At 45.6% G+C, this 25,567-nt stretch overlaps 1 protein-coding gene across 3 annotated transcripts in view; it reads left to right on the plus strand.

Annotated features, from left to right (window-relative positions):
• Positions 1–25,567, plus strand: part of LOC147886963 (uncharacterized) — a 202,797-nt gene that overhangs the window by 63,176 nt on the left and 114,054 nt on the right. For all 3 annotated transcript variants that reach the window (XM_087394892.1, XM_087394894.1, XM_087394895.1), the window contains exon 3: positions 13,091–13,226. In XM_087394892.1, coding sequence (XP_087251018.1) covers positions 13,091–13,226 — 136 coding nt within the window. The remainder of the gene's footprint in view (positions 1–13,090; positions 13,227–25,567) is intronic.

The raw sequence follows: 25,567 nt of genomic DNA on the forward strand, positions 1-25,567 counted from the left end.
GAGATGCGCACCAAGAGAAGAGGGTGGGGTGGGGGATGCCAAGGCAATACGTTGGAATAGGGGCTGCCACAGGCCAATTTGTTGGAAGAGGGGCTGCCAGGGGGACACGTGATCCAAGAGAAGAGGGTGTGGGGAGGCTGGCAAGCGCTGCAAGGGGAAATCGTTTGCATAAGTGATCTCGTTGGAGAGAGGGATGCCAGGAAGAAAGATGCCAAAAGGGAGCCTAATTTAGCAGGTCGGCCAAAAATAGCATAGGAGGTGAGAGGGCTGCAAGATGTGCTCCAAAAGCGAGGATCACGACGATGGGTAATTTGATGCCAAGTATGCCATGGTTGGATATGGTAATTTGATGCCAAGTATGCCATGGTTGGATATGGCTAACTGCTAAAAGATCCACGGGTGAGCCTCTTAGCTTCACCTGACCTGGACCTTCCCCACGACCAGCTCCTACCGCTTCATCACTGCTAGACCTTCGACTTCACAGCCAGGACCGTCATCCTCTTGTCTTGGTACTTCTACAGCGCGAACAGGACAGTCAGCACGTCCTGTTTCGGTCGTCCCCTGTTGGGTGCCTGTCAGAGTTGGGGAGCAAGTTCCACCTCATGCTACCGCTGATGGGGCTGCGGACCCGTCTCTTCAGGTAGGAGACATTCCTATCTTGGTTCCATGTGCAGATGAGACTGCTCCTGCCCCTTCACATGTTCATGTGCAGGAGCGCTCACCTAGGGAGAACCTTTCGCCACCAAAGACTCGTGCCTTACTTGAGAACAATGCCAAAGTCGTGGCCGAGGTCATGTAGATTCATGCCAAGGTCATGCAGCACCATGCCGAGGTATTGCAACACCCCCCTCCTTTTCTTGCACGGCTGTTTACACCTGACAGAGGTAAGGGGGTTATTGGTTCCACTCTTTCCGCAGGGCTCCTTCGCACTCCTACGAATTCATTTTCAGTTCTGGCAGACTTTGCTGAGTTTGAGGCTGAGGAGGAGTTTGTACCCTCTACGCTCGGGGACACTCGGGGAGCACATCTTTCAAACATCCGTGGACAGAGTTTCCCCCTCAATAGGTGTGGGTGTGCTATCCCCTGTTGACTTCCCTCCTCTTGATAGAAGGAACATTTCACAGGAGAGGGCTTTCTCCGCTACCAGGTCGGGTAGGATCTTCCATCCGGCCTCCTCTCGCAGATGAGGATTGTCAGTTGGAACGTTCAAGGCCTCGGGGGTGTACCTCGCCGTTGTTGGAGTTGCAAGAAGGATTGAGCAAGTGAAGCAAAAGAGAGTTTATTCAAGAGAGACATGCCCAATATATAGGTTCCAGTTACATCCAGTAGTGACATCACATGTGAGCTCAGTAGAGCATCTAGATCCACAAATCTCTCAATCAGTTCCATGATTCTCTCAATCACACACCACACACCTAGATTCAGTCAATCACACCTACTGACACCTATCCAGGCACACCATGTGTTCACACACTCACAACCTTAGACCTTAGGACTCTAGATCCCATTACATCAAGTTGTCCTTCATTCCCCCCCACAAATTGATGACCTCAACCCTAGCAGTAGTCCATGGGAAAATTCATGACTTGCCCACCTCTAATGGCAACACACATGATCCACAACCTGGTACTCACTCTAGTTGCATCAGTAGTAGACTCATTTGGGCATCCTCATCCCAACATGATCTCACTCTGACGTTGGTTTGTTGGTTTACAATTGGGAGATAGACAATGACTATGCATGGGAATACCCTTAGATCCAACAAGGTAACACATAAGACTAACAATCATTTGAGGGGGACATCCTTATTGACCACACACACAAAAATTCTAAATTGAAGATGTGGGAAGATACCCCCCTTTGATGGCATATCTTGTCCTTTTCTTCCTTCTCTTCCAAGCTACCATAGTGTGAGGTTCATTGTCATTGGAGAGGTTCTTGGTGTAGCCAATCTTGTAACTCCTTTGTTCTTTGTCCTTCTCCACACTCTTTAATGTATCTTGTCCATATTCTGCAATACAAGATCCTTGTAGTCCTTCACCTTCTTTGAGTGTCCAAGCCTTAAAAACATTTTGTGAATCATATGGACTGAAGAGGGTCTTACCCCTTGTCATGCAAGGGCAGTGTCTACTCTTGTACAAGAGGTGGTTATGATTGTATGGCAAGGTATAGTCAACAAATGCAAGTACATTTCATACATCATGAAAGGTACTGAAACCATGACTAAGGCATCTTCAAAATAAGAATCATAATGGTTGTAGTTGAAACCTTTGTTCCAATCATATCCATTGGAAATCATCATGCAAGTCATGATATATTCTTCTTTCATGTAAGCTCTTGTCATAGTCAACCCACACCAGTCAACTAGTCAACTAGTCAACAAGATAGTATGACTTGAAATCCACTTCAAAGTATCATAACCTCAATCCTCAGCATAAAAGGTGAAAAATGCATTCAACTGAACTTAAAAGAGCATTCTCTGATCTGAAAAAGAAATCTCTGAATCTCTAATTTGAATTTTAACTCCTCAAGCATCAACTTAGCATTTAATGTAGCATCTATTTTCAAAAAATAGTCAAGAAATGCTTGCAGAAACAGAGTAACCTTGGAGGATTGCTACCTCAGTGCAAGGCTCAGACCAAAAGAAGCTTCACACCTCCAGGGGCAGCAGCATCTCCTCTGCCTCTAAAAACCATGTCTTCTTGAATAACCTGACTGGTTTTTCTGTAGTTTCTCCTCATTCCTTGGACCATTTGCTCTCAAAATTCACCAACATGTAGCCCATAGAGTCGCCTAAGTGCACCTCATACCGTTTTTGAAATGGTGGCTCCAGCAAGCTATATCATCAGAAATGGCGCGGGATAGGGCGAGTGTAAGCATGGGCTGTAGAAAGACAATTTCCAGAAACCCTTTGGAGTGTAAGTGCGCCTATATGAGGGGAATCTATGGCTGAAAGGGCTTGGAGAATGGTCGCCTACATTGGGAGAACAAGCGCTTGGAAATTCTGCTCAAAAGAGGAGAAAATGGAGAAGAAGAGGGTGTGAGGGAGAAGATGATGACATGGCACTCGAGGAGGTCTCAAGGAGAGTGAACCAAGGCTCTGATACCACATGTTGGAGTTGCAAGAAGGATTGAGCAAGTGAAGCAAAAGAGAGAGTTTATTCAAGAGAGATAGGCCCAATATATAGGCTCCAGTTACATCCAGTAGTGACATCACATGTGAGTTCAGGAGAGCATCAGATCCACAAATCTCTCAATCAGTTCCATGATTCTCTCAATCACACACCACACACCTAGATTCACTCAATCACACCTACTGACACCTATCCAGGCACACCATGTGTTCACACACTCACAACCTTAGACCTTAGGACTCTAGAGCCGCCCGGCTGTAGGCAGCTGATTCGTAACCAACTTCATCTAGGTGTTACTGGGGGTCCTATGGATATTCTGATGATTCAGAAACACAAATTGGATGTCAGGGATTGTTCCAAGTCGGGTAAGCTTCTTTTAGGCCATACTTTTTGGTCACCCGCCTTGGGCACCAAGGGAGGTATTTGCATCTTTGTTTCTTCTTCTATACTCCCCTTGGTCCCTTCCAGAGCTCAATGGAATATACTTTTGATTGGTGGGCATTAAGGTTAGTCTTTTAAATCTTTATGCACCCAATTCTAGAGGGGATCGTGTTCTTTTTTGGAAGGAACTGCTCTCTTGGTCACATATTGTAGATGCTTGGATTATAGGGGGCGATTTCAACATGGTTGAAATGTCCTCAGACAAAAGGGGTGGTAGGGAAGGTGAATACCACTCCCTAGAGAGAGCAGCGTGGGATGCCTTTCTTTTTCAGTACAGTGGCAAGGATGCTTGGCACGATGATGCTTTTCACACTCAGCCACATTCTTTCATGTTTTCTTGGTCAAACAGGAGATTGTAGATGCCTATACATGCACGGATTGACAGATATTATGAGGATGATTGGGCTCTTGACAGAGGTGGTACTGTTTGCATTGTAGCTGAGGTGTCCACTTCATATCATTTTCCAATGGTTCTAATGGTCTCAGATCCTCATGTGAGGGGCCACTCTGCCAGTGTTAGGATTCCATATGTCGTTTATAGGGGTGACCTAGGGGTGACATGGTGAAGATGGGGTGACATAGGGATGAACATGGGGTGACATAGGAGTGAACTAGGAGTGAACAAGGGGAGGTGAACATGGGTTGACATAGGGGTGAACATGGGTGAACAAGGGGTGACCTAGGTGTGAACAAAGGTGACATAGGGGTGAACAAGTGGTGACCTTGGTGTGAAAAAGGGGTGAACATAGGGTGAACAAAGGGTGACCTTGGGTTGAACAAGGGGTGACATAGGGGTAAACTAGGTGTGAACATGGAGTGAAAGAGGGTTGAACATGGGGTGACAGAGGTGAACATGGGGTGACATAGGGATGAACATGGGTGAACAGAGGAGTGAACAAGGGGTGAACAAGGGGTGACAGAGGGGTAACAGGGGTGACCTAGGGGTGAACATGGAGTGACATAGGAGTGAACTAGGAGTGAACATAGGGTTGACATAGGGGTGAACATGGGGTGACCGACTAGTGACAGAGGGGTGAACGGGGGTGAACATGGAGTGACATAGGATGAACTAGGATTGAACAAGGGGTGACAGAGGGGTGAACAAGGGGTGACAGAGGGGTGAACAGGGGTAACCTAGCGGTGACATGGGTGTGAACTGGGGTGACGTAGGGGTGAACATGGGGTGACATAGGGGTGAAATAAGGTGACATAGGGTTGAGCATGGGGTGTAGGGGTCAACATGGGGTGACAAAGGGGTGAACCTGGGGTGACCTAGGTGTGAACAAGGGTGAACATGGGATGAACAAGGGTGACCTAGGTGTGAACATGGAGTGACAGAGGAGTGAACATGAGGTGAACAAGGGGTGATAGAGGGGGGGTGAACAAGGGGTGACAGACGGGTGACCTAGGTGTGAACAAGGGGGGACCTAGCGGTGAACAAGGGGTGACATAGGTGTGAACAAGGGATGACATAGGGGTGAACATGGGTGAACAAGGGGTGACATAGATGTGAACAAGGGGTGACCTAGGTGTTAACAAGGTGTGAACAAGGGTGACCTAGGTATCTTAAGGAGTTGAGGAAGCTTCTACCAAAGTATCCGATTGGGGAAACCCTGTTGGCTACAGTCTTCGGGCTCGGTACCCCTGGGTCTTGCCCCTCTGAAGGCATCTGAACCACCTACCCCTCCTACCATTCCACCTCCACAAATTCCTAATCCTCCTTTGCTCCAAGCTCCTGCTCCCAATCAAATTGGGGCTCCGTACTTCTATTCTCCACCCTACTATGCATAATATCAACCACCTATGTCAAGGGGTGGATATGGATCCCCTTATCAATGCGGTCGATGGGGTGGGTTCTGGAACGTGGAAGTGCAGGCAGACGTACCAACTTCCTCAAACCCATCATGTACTACAAATGTGGCGAATACGGCCTCTACCAAGATGATTGTACATAGTTGCTTGGGGGACCCTCTTGTACACAGTGCAACACAAATGACTACTACACACACTGCAACACAAATGACCACTACTAGAGATTGTCCCAATGGTAGAGGGGAATCAACATCCCAAGACGTAGTAGTGGCGGGGGAGGGTGACGAACCCCATTTGATTGGTGCAGTGTTGGGAGCTGTGACAAGGTCATAAAAGAAAGTGACAATAGTAAGGATGACTCAACATCAACACTAGAGTCCTCATCACCAACCAGTACCAATCCAGTCAATAGAGATGCATCCCCACCTCTTCCTCCAAGGTGGACAGTTGGCCCAAGAAAGCATCACCCTTATCCTCTCCTGCTAGTGGATCAGAGAGAGCCCGAAGTGCTTCACGGCCATCAAGGCTTGTCACTAGCTCTAAAAGTACCTCAACTCCAAGTTAGCAATCTATGCCTTCAAGGTACTTGGAAGTGGTTAAGAGTGTCACCAAAGATCTTCAATCCAGTTCTGAAGATGAAGGCAACACACCTTAGTTTCTTCCCGCAAGTCCACAACAGTGAGGTTTGCAAAAGAGGACAGAAGTGTGAGAAGGACACACAAGCAGGCCCATCCACTTTCTCCCCAGGAAGCATACTCAACAAAGAGAAGGAGATGGGGGTGAGGCCCAATCATGCCCAGGAAAAGGGGGAGCGGGTGATGGAAGAGACACCATAGGAGATACTGATTCAGAATTCAGAGTTACATTCTCTTCCTTGCGTGAGCTTCGACCCTCGGCCAGAAGCTTAGCAGATGAGGGCACAAAACTATTGCTACTGCCCAGCCCTATTCTTTGATTGAAGATTTGGATTTCAGCAACATCACCCTACGACAACTTTGTCTACTGTCTCCACAATCAAGCATCAGACTATTGCATTCCTGAATCGCATGCCAGGAGGTCGACAAAGGGCATTTGTTCAACATGGGCCCACACCAGAGATGGTACCATTTCACGATGGGCTGACACCATACCATTGCTCAGCCTATGCTACCCCCACGTGTGAACAAAGTCCCAAGCTCATGGTGGAAATCAACGGGGTGGAGCTGAAAGATGTCTTCTTGGATGGTGGGGCAGCCGTGAACGTCATGCCAAGAGGTATGCTCCAACAACTGGGTTTAAAATTGACGACAACTGACATTTAGTTTCAAGTGCGCATGGCGGATCAGCGTAAGGTGAAGCCTATGGGGGCGATCAAAGGTGTTCACGTGAAGATTGGGGGAGTTACATTCCTGTCCAATTTTATCGTACTTGATATGACGAAAGGTGAGTAGACATATCGTCTACTTCTTGGTAGACCATGGTTATGTTCAACAAGGGTCATTCAAGATTGGTCAAGTGATGAAGTTCGGTTTCCCTTGGTTGCGTTCAACAAGGGCCATTCAAGATTGGTCAAGTGATGAAGTTCGGTTCCCTTGGGATCCACATCCCTGGAAATAGATATGGTTACTGGTAGGGCTTGTCACCAACCTGTGGAACTTGGGGAAAAGGATTTTGAAGAAGAGGCAGGGGTGGAGGAAGGGCGATGGTCACTTGGGGATTGGCTCATACGGAAAGAAGAGCTGGCCTACGTGGAGGACTCATTCTTCCAAGATGAAACCTATGCAACAGCAGCCCGAGATGATGGTGAGAGCTTGACGTACTTGTTGGAACATGCGCGACCAGACAAGAAAGAAGCTTTCATCTTGGATTGGATGGGGACCCTAGGATCCTTAGCCATCAACATGGTGGAGTTATGCCCACAAGAGAATCCTAGACGGTGCAAGAGGTAAGCCAGGAAGCATCTGCACCTGGTTTGGCTGATCTAATGTATGAACGAATGCCTTTTGGTCTTTGTAATAATCCCCACATGTATCGACCACAAGTACGAGACAAGGTGGTGGTGAGGTCAACGGGGTGGCTCAAGGACAGGACCATGACCCAACAATGGAGATACACGACATGGATGCCTCATACCAAAAAAATGACCATGAGACAATAATAGAGGAAGAGGAATCTAACGAGAGTAATAGTGCTATACAGGAAAATGATGATCTGGCTGAGCACAATGATGGTACTGCAGTAGACACTGATGGAACTGCAGAGGCCACTGACCCATGGGATCCCTCTGATACCGAAGAAGAGGATGACCACATATTGACTGATGTTACCCGAAGGTGGGTGGTGCCGGAGATGACTCTGGAAGGATAATTGATTCCATTGTGCATACCAACATACCTAGGAGGGGCTAGGAGATTGGACAACTTGGAGGAACTGTTCGCATTCACACGGGAGTTTGAAACTTCAGAAGCGATGGGCAAGTCCATGCATAGAGAAGAAGATGTCATGGACCTTGCCGTAATTGACCTGTACTTGTTTGAGGCTGACCTTCCCCTGACACAAGATGTTCCTAGAACTACGTACGACGTGGAAGGATTACCTTACCGAGGAATGCTCAAGCAAGCACAAAGAGGCAAAAAGAAGATGGCCCCAAGTGTTGCCTCCACATCTCAACCACTTCAAGAGAACACCTAGCCATCCTTCGAGGTCTTGGATGAAAGAAGTAGCGGGGGATTTTCCTTTGGATGATACTCCCGCGCACCAGGGAGTGGGAGTAAAGAAACCGAACAACTCCACATCAACAAGCATACCTTAGGTTGACCATGCTCGGGATTGGAGGTACTTTCCGAGGTCTTGGATGGAAGAGGTAGCGGGGGCTTTTCCTTTGGATGATACTCCCGCGCACCAAGCAGTGGGAGCAAAGAAACCGAACAACTCCACATCAACAAGCATACCTCAGGTTGACCATCCATGCCCGGAATTGGAGGTACCTCAACATTGGGACAGAGGACCAACCGTGACATCTCAAGGTAGCCAGTTGGGTCTGGGAACATAATAATCTCCTTGTTGCATTGTCTGACTTTTTTCAAGAGTATGTTGATGTCTTTGCCTGGTCATATATGCATTTAAAGGGAGTCCCTGCTGAGTTCATGGAACATCGCCAACGATCTGTATCCGGAAGCAAACCCAGTGATCAAGGGACCATATCGCATGCTATGGGGGCAAGGCTGTCCAAGCTGATATTCAAAAGATGGAGCAAGCGGCGTTGATTTACCCTATTGACTACTCTGATTGGGTCAGTGGCATTGTAGTGGTGCTCAAAAGAGAGATTGACAAACTGCAAGTTTGCATGGACTGTAGGAGTTTGAACGCTGCCACACGCCGAGATTAGGTTCCCTCTTCCCTTCACTAATAGGGTGTTGGAAACAGTAGCTGGTCATGCTCTATACTCCTTCGTGGATGGATACAGTGGGTACAACCAAGTTCGGGTCCGAGGGCAAGATTAGTTGAAGACTACCTTCGTCACCTAATGGGGGACATATGCTTACCACATGATGCCCTTTGGTTTGTGCAATGCGCCGGCAATGTTTCAACGTCTTGTCACCAAACTCTTCCAGGAGAACATCGGGAAGTTTCTTGAGGTATTTTTAGATGACTTCTTGGCTTTCAATGGTAAGAATGCATCTCACCTCGAACCTATTGTTCAAACTAATCACATCAATAAGTTGAGGTGGGTTTTTGACTAGTGCAGAGAAGCTAGATTGTGCTTAAATCCTAACAAATGCTTCTTCCTCTCCTTGCGAGGGGTTCTCCTTGGCCAAGTTGTCTCGGCTGAGGGAATGACCACGGACCCAGCGGCGAAGGTGGAGGTGATATTGACCTTGCCTATTCTTTGCACACCCCGAGAAACCAAATCCTTTTTGGGGCATGTGGGTTATTATAGAAGATTCATCTGGTTCTATGCTAACATAGTGGTGGCACTGACAGAATTCCTTTGCCATGAACAATCCTTCATCTGGTGTTTGACAATCTCAAGGACCGTCTAGTGAAGGTGCCCATCTTGCGACAACCCCAATGGGATGTCATTTTTCATGTACATGTAGATGCAAGTGGGCTGGCAATTGGCGCGATATTGGCTCAACCGGATGAAGAGCACAAACTGGACCTACCTATGTACTTTGTGAGTAGGCAACTCAATGGAGCAGAAAGAAACTAAAGCACCAAACTATAGCACCATTGAACGTGAGGGCTTGGGCATGGTCTATGCCATAAATAAGTGTTGGAACTGTGAGGAGACACGAAGTGGATAACGAGCACAAGAGTGCAATCCACACACAAAGCTCCACTGAATAGTTCAACTATAGAAGTACAAGACTTGGGATATATATGAAACCCAAGTATAAAGTGAAAACCCTAGACTAGAATAACTTAGACCAAGTCTAGCCTACAATACCATACCATTGTAGTTCTATCAAATCCCCCCTTAATGGTATGGCTGAAGTACTCTGGAAACTCCTCAGAAGTACCTAGGGTACCTAAAGTACCATGGTTGCACAAATTCATCCAACAGGATATAGCAACCTATGGGAGTATTACAAGAAAAACAATGTCATTTTACAACCCCCCTTGACATTGTTGTAATGTCTCTGATTCCCAAGCCTGTTCGATGACGTACAAACACTTCTGCTGATAGGCTCTTAGTGAAGATATCTGCTACATTGTCCTCAGATGGACAATAGATGAGGCTAATGATGCCATCTGCTATACAATCCCGTATAAAGTGATAGTGATTTTCCACATGTTTCATGCGAGCATGAAAAACATGATTGTTACCAATCTTTATGCAACTGTGACTGTCACACAAGATAGAGGTGGCCTGATCATCTTGTGAATGATTCAAGTCATAAAGTAGCTTCCTTAGCCATATGCATTCTATAGTAGCTGCATTTGCTGCCTTATACTCCGCTTCACTAGAAGAAAGAGAGACCCTGGCCTGCTTCTTACTTAACCAAGATATGCATGCGGAACCCAAAGAGAAACAGTAGCCAGAAATGGATTTTCTATCATCAATGTCCCCTGACCAATCAGAATCTGTGAAGCCACATAGATCAAGATCACAAGCATTGGTATAATGCATCCCAAGAGTAATAGTGACATGCACATATCTGAGAACACGCTTGGCGGCATTCCAATGAGTGATAGTGGGACAATGCATAAACTGACTCAATACTCCTGCAGCATAAGCAATATCAGGCCTTGTGGAACACAAATAGATAAGACTCCCCACCAACTGTTTGTACAAAGTGCCATCAAACTTTTTAGCCTTATCATACTTAGACAGTTTGAGACCCTTCTTAAGAGGTGTAGCTGCAGGCTTACTATTCTCCATGTGAAATCTCTGTAATATACTCCTGGCATACTTAGTTTGGGACATGAAAATATTATCTTGAGTTTGCCAAAACTCGATGCCCAAACAATAGTGCAGTAAACCCAAGTCTGTCATATCCAATGACCGAGACAAAGCTGATTTTACTGATGCAATATTTCCCTCATCACTGCCAGTAAGCATGATATCATCCACATAAAGAATAAGAATGATGATTTCTGATTTTTCTTGAAGCACATTGAGATTTGGCTCAATATGAGTGCTAACAAAGCCCTGTGATAACAAGAACTGATGGATTTTATGGTACCAAGCCCGAGGTGCTTGTTTCAGCCCATATAAAGCTTTGCGAAGCTTGCATACCTTTTGTTCCTGTCCCTTAACCACAAAACCTTGGGGCTGCTGCACATAGACCTCTTCCTTTAGGTCTCCATTCAAGAAGGCCGTCTTCACATCAATCTAATAAACAGGCCAACCGTAACTTACAGGAGCAAAAGTCTCCTCATAGTCAATTCCTTCCTCCTGAGTATACCCCTTGGCAATTAAACGGGCTTTATGTTTCTCAACTGTGCCATCAAAATGATATTTCAACTTATAAATCCACTTGGTGCCAACTACATTCTTCCCAACAGGGAGATCGACCAATTCCCAAGTGGCATTCTTTTCAATGGACTGAATTTCAGATTTCATAGCATCTTCCCATAATGGGTGTCCCTGAGCATCCTCAAAACACTGAGGTTCAATTTCAGCTTCCATAACTGTGCTCATCAAGGCATAATTGACCTGATTTTGTGCTTGCCTTGTACTAGACCTTGTTCTCCCCAACACAGGCTGATTTTGTGCATCTTGAATGGTAGCCCGAGCCCATCTAGGAAGGGGCTGACTAGCTGCAGCAGGCTGCAAATTTTACACTCCTCCTTTCATAGACAATAGGTTGATTTTCATTGACTGATTTCTGAACTGAAATTTCAGAAGTGCACCCTTCATCAATATGGGGAATTTCTCCAAATGTAGTGGAGGCAGAACTTGGTGTGTTAGACACATGTGATGGCATATCTTTTGACTCAAAATGAACAATATCCAAAGGTGTAGTGTCCTCAATGGGCATATGTAAATCATTAGGCATAAAGCAATCATTTTCATTGAAAGCAACATCTTTGCTTATGATAATTTTCCGTGTTTCAGGATTGTAAAGCCTATAGCCCTTGCTTTCAGTACTATAACCCACAAATATGCATTTGATTTCCTTATCATCAAGCTTGAATCTGTGTTGATCTGGTACTAATGCATATGCCACTGATCCAAAAATTCTGAAGTGGCTAACCTTTGGCTTATATTTATAGAATGCCTCAAACGGAGTCCGATTCACCAATGCTTTAGTTGGACATCTATTTTGGATGTATGTGGCTGTAACTACAGTCTCACCCCAAAATACTTTGGGCATCTTTTTGTAGCTCAGCATGCATCTGGTCATCTCCATGAGAGTCCTATTCTTTCTTTCAACAACATTATTTTGAGCTGGTGTGTAAGGGCATGTCTTCTGATGATGAATCCCATGATGAGCCAGATAATTCTTATAGGCATGAGACATGTACTCCCCTCCTCTATCTGTCCTGAGTGTTTTGATCTTGGCATTAGTTTGGTTCTCAACAAGTGCTTTGACCTCCTGAAACCAATGAAACACCTCAGATTTCTCTTTCATGAGAAAGATCCATGTAAATCTGGAGTAATCATCAATAAAAGACACATAATACTTGGCACCACGATGTGACCGCACATTCACCTCACATACATCACTATGCACAAGCTGCAGTATATGTGTGGCTCTGACTGATCCATCCTTTTTGAAAGGCAAATGGTGCAACTTTCCCATAATACACCCTTCACAAAAAGAACTAGATGGTTGCTGCAATTTTGGCATCCCTTGAACCATTTGATTTCTGCAAGTATTGTATGCAATTTTTAAGAGCATATAAAGTGTTCCTTGTAAAAGCATTTATCAAAGGTGATATACAGAGGAGACCAAATCTAATACATGTAATTATGCATGACTATCAAACCCTCAATTCCAGTGAGGAATGGCTTTCATTTACCAACACACGGTTTAAGCCATTCTTATTTCTTTGTAAAAACGTGGTATGTTCATTTATGGGAAAAAGATATTAGTAACTTGCGCAGAGATACTTTCATTCAGCTCTGCATGTTGTTGTGTTTTTATCGAATCAGCTTTAGTGACTTTGTCATATAGTGAAAACCTTTGCAACTATGCAGATTAAAGATAATTTAGTGAGTTTCTTGTCAGTTTTGCTGATGTGGATGATTATTGAGATTTTCAATCCTACAGGTTTGTAGAAAAGAATCGAAGAGATGTGGAGGAGAAGACAGAGCAGCTTAAAGCTCTTTCAAATTTGTCTGCAATCTTTGCAGGTTTTGCCATTGTTACTTTAACGCAATTTAATCTTGAGCCAGGTGCATTTCAGGTACTCCTCCAGCTCCTAGAAGCCATTCCAGATTGAAGTCTTGTTCCCATCTGACCCCAGCCATTTCTTGTGCGGAAGTGCAGCCTTAAATATGGCCGAGTAAAGAGATAATTTATTTCTTTTATGAAAAATTGAATCAAAAACATGGTTCACCACAATTTTGCACTGTTGGTTGCTGCATTGTTCGCGTTTCATCTGCATGGTTTGATTTTCCTTTTCTGTGTCGTACACCTCTCAAACATTTCCCCCCATTTCTGAAACTTCAGTGTCCTGACTCGAACTTCCTTCTATTTTAGCCCTATCCCCCCCTTCTCCTTTTGCCTCTCTTGAGAGTCTCGTTCAAATTCTGACTCCTTTGAGAGGAATTTCACACTGCGACATTTGATCTAGGAGGAGGGGCTCTCATGGCAGCCCCCTCAACTCCCACTTGGTGGAACACATACATGACGAGAAGGCACAGGCTCAGTTTTAGGGAAGTCTTTCCCTCAAGGATGGCCACATTCAAGAGGTGACCATTTACAGATGGGACATCTTCCTCCACCTCACCTCCATGCAGATGGCACAGGCTCAGTTTCAGGGAAGTCTCTCCCTCGAGGATGGCCACATTCAAGAGGTGACCATTTACAGATGGGACATCTTCCTCCACCTCACCTCCATGCAGATCACATAGACATTGATTCAGCGTAACTTTTGTACTCTCTCCCATAATCTAGAACTGGGCTGACCAGAATGACCACGCCACAATGCTCTCTTGCATCATACATCATAAGCTCTTGATTCCACGTTAGATCATGCCAGTAGAGTTACAATATCACCTCTATACTTGAATGCAGCATTCTAGATCATCACATACCGATAGAATATTCACGGAATAAATTTCCTTGCCCTAGCATTTCTTCCTCCTCACATCTTAGAGAATGAGGGATGTTGGTGCGATCAAGGGACGTGATGGCCTATTTGAAATGGGGGTTTGTACTCTTTCAGAGGTATTACCAGAGGCCAAAGGCCACTAGTGCATGGTAGTCTTGGACTGATCTTTCTTACTAACCCTCACCTGGTTGTATGCACTGTAGCCATCCATGAAGGAGTCTCTAGTACCCCATTTGTGATAGGAGTGGGAATCTATTTTTTGGTGTGGCAGTATTCAAACTTTTTTAGTTCATCTTTCCGAACATCTTTCAAATATACGTCTTCTGGGAGAGATTTCTTCCAGGTGATATTTGACTTTTTTGGACCCGTAGATGTGGTTCTTCAGGCCAGCCCTCTAGCAATCAGCTCTAGGTTTATTTTGCTTTCACTGTTCTCACTAAGATTTGATACAATGGAGGAGGACAAACAGGTCACCTCTTTGTTCATCATATTTCCTGGTCTTCCTTAGGTTTACCATTGGCTCTTGGCCACGCTTGGAGGGTCTACCATTGGCTCTTGGCCACGCTTGGAGCCTCGTTTGAGCTGGTCATGGAGATTTCTCCCCTTCTTGATTTGCCTTCTTCTGCGGAAGAGGGAATGAGGGGCAGATGGGGTCTCGAGACTTAGGATCATTGTTGCTGACCGTAACATTTGCAACGACGATCACATCAAGCTTCAGTGTTAGATGGGTCTCTTTTTTGGCAGAGAGTTAAGTTTGCTTGTTGGGATTATCAGGGTCACCTCCCCACCTGTGAAACCCCAAATGAGGACGTAGACCAGCAGCTTTGTTTAGATACCACATGGGCAAAGAAAGTATGCCATGAGTGCAAATCTGCCACATGGTGCAAAGAAAGTATGCCACGGGTGTGCAGGGTTGCCACATGGACAGCATGCAGGCTGCCATGTGGGCAGCAGTACAGCAAGAAAAGGCTGGGCTAGTGTGTGAATACCATGTGGCAGTCAGGTTGGGCTAGCAGGGACAGGTCAGAGTTGTACAACAGGTCCTGCAGAGTGATGGTTTTCGCGGCCAGTGGAAGCGGATGAGGATTGAAGGCAGAGCCATCGTAAATCAGGGTGGAAAGGCGGATTCAAACACTATTGGGCACCATCCGACTAACACGCTGCTTAGGAAGAGGGTGAAGAGGGTCCGAATTGAGGGTGACAGCAAGGGAAGGGATGAAGAGAGAGAGTGAGGATGAATGGAGGGAGAAGGGTGAGGATGCAGGGAGGAGGGGAGAGGAGAGGCAAGCTGAAGGAGGGGGAGAAGAAGTGAAGAAGGCGGGGGTGGTTGGGGGGGTGCGAAGGAAGGGGGGCTGCATGGGCGAGGAGGTGAGGGTAGGGGGCTGAGGGGGTAGGGGAGGGGGACAGGGGTAGAGAGTAGGGGAGGGGGGGCTGAGAAGAGGGGGTAGAGGATGGGGGAGAGGGCGGGGGAAGAGGCGGTAGAGGGCGTAGTAGAGGCTGAGAAGCAGGGGGGGCGGGGGAGAGGGGCTGGATGGCAGGGGTAGGGGGCGGGGAGAGAGGGGATGATAGGCGGGGGTAGGGGGTGGGGGTGAGGGCGGGGGAGAGGGGGCTGAGCAGCGGATAAAGGGGGGAGGGGGAGAGGGGGAGAGGGAGGAGGGAGGAGGGAGAGGAGGGAGGAGAGGGGCGGGGAGGGAGGCTGAGAGGGGGGCAGCAAGGTAGTTGGGGAGGCAGCGATGATGTGCTCTGTGATTTTCTCTCGTTGTAGTTTCTGGTCTAGGCTTGGAAAAAAGGGCTGACGGGATGCACGGTGCTATTTTCTCCCATGTCTGCTACTCGCAGCACTCCTGCACTGCTCCGCCTTTGCTGCTCCATCCTCCCTCCATCTACTCCAGTCCTCCATCTACTCCAATCTCCCTCCATCTTCTCCCTTGCTTCAGCCTCCCTCTTTTGCTTCAGCCTAGAGGCCCTAGGTTCCTCCTCCAACTCCCTTGCTTTAGCCTTCAGCCTCCCTTTCTCCACTCCCTCAGCCCCCTTTCTCTCCAACTCCCTTCTACTCTCTTAGCCCCTTTCTCTCCAATCCCTTTTACTCTCTCCATGCCTTCTCTCCACTCTCTCCCCTTCCTTTGAATCTTCTCAGCCCACTCAAGTTCTATGTTATGCTCTAGCCGAGATAGCATGACCTCAGAAAGATCGGTGGGCATTTTCTCTTAGATGACCGAATTTTGTAATATTTTATGTGCATAAATAAAATGGTCCAGGGAAGTAACTGCCAAGGTCCTAGGTGAGGGTGTATTGGCATCGACTAGGTGGTTCTGAGTGCTCAGGCCTAGGTGCACCTAAATGTGTAAGAATGCCAAGGGGCAAATGTTTTAATTGTGCCCCAAGAGAGGGGTAAATGGTGTACCAAGCTAAAGGTCTAAAATGATGACATGTGGCAGAGGGGACCATCTAGGGAGTTGTGGGCTTGTGGATATGCATAAGGAATGAAAAATTATGTATCTAATGAGGCATGCAATCCAAAAGATAGGCTGGGAGGAAAAATACGATGCCAGCACCTGTGATTGCCCGTGAATGGACGGAGAGAACGAGAGATTAGAAAGTGAACGTATCATTTGGTATCAGAGCCAGGTTAGCATTCAGGCTGGACGAGGGGACTCATACGAGTTACGTATCAAGAAGATGCAGGACGTATTGGGCGTGTGAGGCGAACGACGTGTGTTTTAGGTGGCTCTGTTCGTGCGGGCTTCCGTTGATGGAGCGGCTGAGCCATTGATGGATTCGCTACAGGAGAGCAGGAGCGGGTACAGCTGCAGGCTTGTAAGCTGTCGCAGGGCAAGGTTCCTATAGGCAGGTGATAGAAGAGCAGGCTGATTCCGTTGTGTGGGACTACATCTGAGAGACCTAGGAAATTAGAGAAGGCGTGGCGATGGGCGACGTACGGGCAGCGTTATGACTATATGGTGGCTCGACGACGATACGTGGTTGACGGGGCATCTAGCAGCTCCTCAAGACAGTAAATCGGAGTAGGGCCAAGGTACAGTGGCTCGTGAACGGGGAGGCCTTCGACGCGATAAGCGATGATGGGATGTGGTCACACAAATAGCCCGTGAGCGAGGTGTTGGCGGTGTCAAGCGTATCAGTGGCCTCGCCTACGAAGAAACTCGTGGTGTCCTCAAGATCTTCCTCGAAAACGTCATACGTGATGCTGTTACCTACACTGAGCATGCCCACAGAAAGGCTGTCACCACAATGGACGTTGTCTATGCTTTGAAGCGACAGGGCTTGGGAGAAATAGATTGACGGGAACTCGAATTACGTGGAGCTTCCAAGGAGCATTATTTTTTCCTGTGATATAAATTTTAGTTTCCAGTTTACAGTCGATTTATTCCTGTACAGCAGAAGGAAATTTGAAGTGAAAAAAAAAAAAACTATTTTCCTTTTTGAAACAATGGAGGCAGAGGGACAAGATTCCAGGGTGAATCCTGGTCAATCTAGAGCGCAGTCTACACAAAAAGTGTCCCATCACATAACACCTACCCTGGTCGACAGGATTTCTGTATTAGAAGATGCCTTACAGCAGATCATGAACCAGCAGCTTCAAGTGAACGCTGGTCAAAATGAAATTAGAGAAATGGTGCAAGCCTTAGTCGGCTAGACCATCTAGAAATGAAAAGGGCAAAGCTCCAGCAAAGCGAGAGCCCAGTATACACTCGTCGAAACGTGCGAAGGTCAAGGTACCTAATATTGCCAACTATAGACCGGAAAAGTACGTTGGTCGGATGGCCGAGCGCAGTTCTGATGTGATCGAGGTTTGGTTACACAAGTGGAAAGAAGCCTTGGCCATTTGTGAAATCAGATCTGATCTAAAGAAAATCCGCGAGACCACTCACCTGTTTATTGAGGCAGTGGATAGGTGGTGGATAAAGCAACAGAAAGATCAGGTTGCCCCTACCACCTGGGAAGGGTTTAAGGCTGAATTTAAGAAACACTTTCTTCCACCTGACGATGAGTCCCGAGCTTGGGATGCTTACAAAAACCTTCGCTAGAGGAATTTGTCGGTGGCAAAGTACACTGACAAGTTCAGGGAATGTGTTATGAAGATAACAGACCCTCTCCCTATGTCGGTTCAGTTAAAAGACTATATCTATGGACTGAACGACAAGATTAAAATGGAAGTTCGGGTTAAATATGTGACTACATTAGATGAATCTATTGCAGTAGCCCTAAACTATGAGGATGCCAAAGGCAGACCTAGTGGGTTTGTGCAGGCAGGGACTCAGCATGAGTACTCGAGAAAAGGGAAATTTCAAAGGAAATGGACTTCAAAGACAAGTGTCTCGCAGCCAAGCGGCCAAACCAAGCAGGTGAAGCCGGTTGAGGGACAAGCAAGGACAAGTACCACCGTTGGGATGAAAAGAAAAGTAACTCCAATGGCAGCCCGGGCTTGGTCAAAGTCCTCATTGACCCCTGAACAAAAAGAAAAAGCTAGAAAAGAAGGATTGTGCTTCGGCTGCCTTTAGCGACATCAGTGGAAAGATTGTCCACTAAACAAAGACCGTCGCACGGCCAATATGATAATATCTGAATGCGACGCAGAAATGTAGGAGAGTCCCAATGCGGAACATATGCAGATGCAAGGACCTTCTCAGAGGTTAGTACCTGTGTTGTTAAATGTGTCTGTTACTAAGTTAGTAAGCGGTGCACCTGATAACATCCTTTCAAAGCCCGCAGCAACGGGGTATACGGTTTTCGATGAGCCCGAGTTAATTAAAATGAAAGGGCAAGTAGCCAATCATGATGTGATTGTGTTGTTTGACTCAGCGTCAACGCACAATGTAATTAACTCGAAGCTTATTAAGAGGCTCAAGTTGAAAACTAGTCCGTCTGACTATGCTTATACGGTCAGGATGGCGGACAGAAGTTCAACTGAAGTACAGGACCAAAGGGTTACCCAGTTGGAACTTCGAATACAGGACTATGTTGAGAAGCTGGACTTTGAGTTGACCAGGCTTGCTCACGCAGATATAGCCCTAGGCATGGCTTGGCATTTTTGAAAAAATCCAGCCATTGATTGGAAAAAGCATATTTACCAGTTCAAGATGAACGGGGTAGAATATGTTTTGCGAAGTGAAAAGGATTTACCTCGAGGACCATTGATTTCAGCCATGGAAATTTGAAAGACTCCGAAAGAGTTTCTGTGTCTGTGTATAGCATCGGTAGAGTCGATTGATGATGCATCAGCTAGCACTGAGGCTACCCAAGATGGGAAAATGGCCGAGTTGGCTAAAGAGATATCGGAGAAGTTCTCTGATTGTTTTAGGGATGAGTTACCTTATGGGTTACCTCCAGAGCGGAATGTTCAACATAAAATTGAGCTTATCCCGGGGGCAGAACCTGTAAATATTCAGATGATCCAGATGAACCTGATCCCCTGCACTCGTGAGGATGTCCTAGAGCGATAGCTTGAGATGGAAGTTGGGGAGTAGAGGTCCAGGCCAACAAAAGAATCACACTAATATTCCCACGTTGTTTAGGAGTATTCTCAATTATCTACAAATCTGCTCCCCTACTTTTCCTCCTTGGTGGGTGGGCCATGGCATGGCCCTCTTTGGAATCCTTGACGTGTCTGTAAAACTGGCAAAGACGATTTTGATCAATGCTTGGTTGTTGGATCAAACCATGCAGACTAGCTAATTCTGAGAAAAACTTTTTCTCCCATAGCTTCTTCTTGACATGGTTGTTTTTTTTTTTTCAGCTCATGCTCCCGTTGGACTTCTCTTCAACCCAGTTTTTCACCTTTTGCTTTGCCAGTGATATTAAAGAGGAAGAAAGATGATACTTTTCGCCTCTGTATAGATTACAGAGCATTGAATAATATCACTATTAAGCACATGTATGCGAAAGATGATACTTTTCGCCTCTGTATAGATTACAGAGCATTGAATAATATCACTATTAAGCACATGTATGCGATGGCTCAGATCAATGATTTGCTAGATGCATTACATGGGGCCGTAATTTTTAGTAATATAGATCTTAAGTGTGGCTACCATCAGATCCGTATTAGAGCCGAGGATGTGCATAAAACCGCTTTCAGAAGCAGGTTTGGTCATTATGAGTTTTTGGTAATGCCCTTTAGACTTACCAATGCTCCAGCTACATTCGTCATGCTCATGAACGATTTACTACATCCGTATATCGGAAAGTTTATAGTATATTTTATTGACGATATTCTAGTATTCAGTAAAAGTATTACTGAGCATCGTGAACACTTCAGAATAGTGTTGAGTACTTTGACGAAAGCCAATCTTTATGTAAATAAGAAGAAAACTATACTGTTTATGGTTAGACTTGAATATTCAGGATTCATATTTACTCCAGAGGGGGTAGAAATGGATCCAAAGAAAGTGGCTACGATACTGACTTGGCCAATCCCTTAGAGTTTGACCACTTTGCAATCATTCTTGGGATTTGTCCAATTTTATCGAAGGCATATCAAAGGATATTCTGAAATAGTATCGCCATTGACTGATTTGACCTCAGATAAAGTACCTTCTATATGGGGACAGAATCAACAAGAAAGTTTTAACACCATAAAACAAGCTGTGGTCACAGGACCGGTGTTAAAAATAGTTGATCCCCAGAAACCATTGTTCCTGGAAACCGATGCAAGTGGTATTACGGTAGGAGTAGTTCTCCTCCAAGAGGGAAGGCCAGTAGCCTTTGAAAGCAAGAAGCTTTCTCCCTCTCAAAGAAATTGGCCAACTCATGAATTAGAGTTATATGCTGTTGTCCATGCTTTGAAAACATGGCGACATTATTTGTATGTATTAGAGTTTTATGTGGATGTTGATCATGATACTCTGAAACATTTTTGTAAACAACCTAACTTGAGAGGCCGCCAAGCTAGGTGGGCAGAACTCATGCAGGATTTTAATTTGACGATTCGGTATTGAAGAGGGAAGGATAATAAGGTTGCTGATGCGTTGTCACACTGCGTTGTCACACATTATGCATAACATGAGTTTCACGGTGTTAGAGAGTGCTCTAATGGCCGAGATTAGAGAAACTCAAAGGGTGGACGAGTTCGTCCAGAGCCTTTGGACTAAGGCTCATGTATTAAAACCCGATGAAAAGGATGACCTGGCATCCAGAAAAGGCCAAACTTATGCAAGATATGCCATAAGGGATGGTATGCTGAAAAGAAATGGCAAGGTAGCAGTACCTAATCAGAATGATCTCAGGCAGAGAGTCATTCGACAGTGCCATGATAGCCCATGTGCGGGACCGAGAAGACATATGATCTCGTGAAGCGAGGTTTCTTTTGGCCAAAGATGAAAAAGCATATTCATGAATATGTGACACACGTTGTTTTTCGTGTCAAGTAAGTAAGGCAGAGCGGGTGAAGCCACCCGGAGTTTTACAGCCCTTGGAGATACCACTAAGTAAGTGGGAGAGCATTTCCATGGACTTTATTGTAGGGCTGCCTACGACACAAGGTGGATATGATTCTATCCTTGTGGTGGTTAATCGTCTTACCAAGATGGCTCACTTCATTCCAACTAGAGAGTTTGTTAGTGCACCGCAAGTGGCGGATTTGTTTATTAAACATATATTTCGTCTGCATGGATTACCCAAATCCATAGTGTCAGACAGAGATGTCAAATTTACCGGTCATTTTTGGACTGCCGTATTTGAGACACTAAGGACTGAGTTGGGAATGAGTAGTGGGGATCATCCAGAAACGGATGGTCAGACTAAAAGAATCAACCAAATTTTAGAGGATATGCTTAGAGCATATGTGTCATTGAGGCAACATACATGGGACAAGTGGTTGCCATTGTTGGAGTTTGCCTACAATGATAGAAAACATTCCTCTATAGGGTTCAGTCCGTTTGAACTGAACTATGGTTATAGACCAGCGAATCCAACTATAGTTGGAGTACTTCAGAAAGTGCCTAGTGCCGCGAACTTTGTGGTTTAGATGCGGGAGATGCTAGCACTTGCGAGAGCTAACATCCGCCAAGCTATGGATAGAGCTAAGGCGTATGCGGATGAAAACCGATCCAATAGAGAATTTAAGGAAGGAGAAAGAGTTTTTCTCAGAGTTCCTTCGCACTCTAAGTCTTTGACTGTAGGAGAGTGTGCTAAGTTATCACCTCGATATTGTGGGCCATGGTTAATTCTAAAAAGAATAGGCAAGGTAGCCTATAAATTAGAATTACCACCGGGGTGTAAGGTGCACCCAGTGTTTCATGTTTCTCGTTTAAAGAAATAATGCAAGTGCGCAATCGGAAGATACCCACGGTGTTGGTTGCATGGCATGGTCTACCTCTATCGGAAGCTACTTGGGAATCCGTATACCAGTTACGGAGAGTATTCCCAGATTTCATCATCGAGGACGCTGATGCTTGAAGAGGGAAGGAATGTTATGCTCTAGCCGAGATAGCATGACCTCGGAAAGATCAGTGGGCATTTTCTCTTAGATGACCGACTTTTGTAATATTTTATGTGCGTAAATAAAATGGTCAAGGGAAGTAACTGCCAAGGTCCTAGGTGAGGGTGTATTGGCATCGACTAGGTGGTTCTGAGTGCTCAGGCCTAGGTGCACCTAAATGTGTAAGAATGCCAAGGGGCAAATGTTTTAATTGTGCCCCAAGAGAGGGGTAAATGGTGTACCAAGCTAAAGGTCTAAAATGATGACATGTGGCAGAGGGAACCATCTAGGGAGTTGTGGGCTTGTGGATATGCATAAGGAATGAAAAATTATGTATCTAATGAGGCATGCAATCCACAAGATAGGTTGGGAGGAAAAATACGATGCCAGTGCCTGATTGCCCGTGAATGGACGGAGAGAACGAGAGATTAGAAAGTGAACGTATCATTCTAGGCTTGAGCCCACTCTATCAACCCTCCCTTCTTTCCACTCTCTCCCTCTTCTCTCATCCCACTTCACTCAGCCCCCCCTTCTCTCAATGGCTCCTCCCTGTGGCCTCAACCAAGACCACAAATCTGAGTGGTGGAAGCAGGTGAAAGCTGGACCTCTTTATAACAAGTCAAAAGGAGGAGCATGCAAGTGGCATTGTCCCTATTGTAATGCTGAAAAATCTGGAGGCTCAGACCGAATGCATAATCATTTATTGAAAATAAAGATCGGAGGCATTAATTGTTGACCTGTAAATATTCCAACTTCAGATACTGCACGTTTTCAGGCACTTGCAGATAGGTTGGATGCCAAGGCAGCACAGCAAAAGGTTCTTGATCCTCGTCGCATTCGAGCACGGGCAGCCGCACATGCACAATAGCTTCTTCCTTCGCTTCTATTTCTAGCTCCTTCTTTGGGATTAACGAAGGGATGGATAGGATGATTGAGACCATTCAAAGTATGGATGCTTTGTATGCTTGGAGGAAGGAGGAGTTGAGGACGCTGACAACCTCTCATTGGATAGAATATCATTCACCTTTAGAGGCTGCAACCTTTTTTTTGAATTTGGAATTTCAAAGGAAGGGGCAAGAAACAAATAAAGAGGTGGTGCAAGGATGGGAGAAGGTAGTATTGAGACGACTTGTCTCAATTGCAGAAAAGTGCGGGAGGAGCTGTCATATTATAGGCAAAGAAAAGGGTTGTTTGTTTTGGAGGATGCACAGAGTTCAAGATATCCTCTGTTCGTTGGTGGGAGGACTATGGGGCAGATGATCCATTGTTGCAACATTTGGCCATTCGTATACTCAGCCAGGGAGCTAGCTCTTCGCCTGTTGAGCGGTTGTGAAGCAATTTTGGAAACATTGCATCCAAAAAAGAGGAACAGGCTTGGGGTTCAGAAGGCAAATGATCTTGTATTTGTTAATGCAAACTTGCGTTTGCTTAACAAGTTCAGGGCAGAGTGCACTTCTTAAACCATATCTTGGATTTAAACCAAATGAGGACTCCGACGGTGATGCAGCAGAGGATGCTCCTGAGCATGAGGATGATGAGGCCCAGGACTAGAATCAGGATGATGAGGCCCAAAAGGGTGAGGGAGAGGCCTCCATTGCTATGTCATCTTCAGACCATTCGGGATGGCTCTCTTTTTTTCTATACACCATGTACTTGACTCAAGAGTCTCAAGTCCTATTTTGTATTGAGGCCTTTAGGCCTGAGGCATGGCCTCCTTTTGTTGTACTTCGCATATTATATGCTCTCGGATCTATAATATTCTACACTTCTATGCTTTATGCACATTGCAAACATGTGCAATTCAATTTTGAGAATTCTAAGAGTGTCCTTAAATGTCTAAAGCTGAAATGCAAACTTTACTGCTGCTAAAAGTGGTTTTCTTTTCATAAGTGATATATTTTTATATGAATTCTATGACGTGTCATACGCGTGGCGTTCCGGTAGTTCCTGTTCTGGCACTTGAAATTTTGGAACGTTCCCGTTCTCTGCTCACTATGCCCAAAAGGCATAGACTGTAGTATTAATATGCAGTAGAAAATGACAAACCATAACAGCAAAGGGCTGATCAGTCTACATGAATTGGAACATCATTTTCCCCTTGTGGCCTGTATGTGGATAGACAGGAACATACCGCAGAACATTACCATAATTGAGATTCATCCAAAATGGTCCTTTGATCACCCAGTCTAAGTCAAGGTACAAGTCAATACAATGAGCTCAGTTGGGATGCTTTTTAGGTTTATAGCACCACACAAAGTCGTCCATGTACCTTTGGAAGAAATTGCTTACCACAGTAAGAAGAGAAGGTAGGCATGCTCCCAAACCCAACAGGCAACTTTTACATGCTTAGATTGCTCCCCTATGGTGAGATCTTAGGATGATAATGTAATTCCATATGCACGCCTCAACTATGTGACAATAGTGGGTTATGTTAAGCAGTGTTGGTTTGTTTCGGCCTTTTTGTGGCAGAAGCTATAAGGATCTTCCTTCGATCTCAGGCTGAGCTTTATGGGTTGAGATTGCCCTTGAGACAAGAGCAAGAGCTTCTTGACTGTGAGTTGGCTGATGACACTGCTATTTTTATTGAGGCCTCTTCGCAGTCACTTGATTCTTTCTGGACAGCCTTGGATATTTTTTGCTCAGCTGTAGGGGCACACATTAACTGGCATAAATCCTTTGGCTTTTGGATCAGTGATGAGGACACACCAGGCTGGGGAGTTGACATTGGCTTTTCCTAGATTCAAAGGGGTGTTCCTGTCAAATATTTGGGATGCCAGGTAGGATTGGGCATCTTTCTAGCACAGCAATGCCTCTAGAGTTGTGGTAGTGAACCAGGTTCTCTTGGCCACCGCCTGGTTTATGTGTTCTTGCTGGTGCCGGTCTAGGGATTGCATCACTCAGCTCATTAGACTAGTCAGAAATTTTTTATGGAGTGGACTTGATGGCACGGCAAACGTTGCAACGAGGGTGGCCTGGGAGACCATTATTCTCCCTACATGGGAAGGGGGCCTTAATATCATTGACCCGGACTTGT

The sequence above is a fragment of the Dipteris shenzhenensis genome, chromosome 23 (assembly GCF_047967505.1).
Source record: "Dipteris shenzhenensis isolate YYH24624 ecotype China chromosome 23, Dip_SZ_1.0, whole genome shotgun sequence".
NCBI lineage: Eukaryota > Viridiplantae > Streptophyta > Polypodiopsida > Gleicheniales > Dipteridaceae > Dipteris > Dipteris shenzhenensis.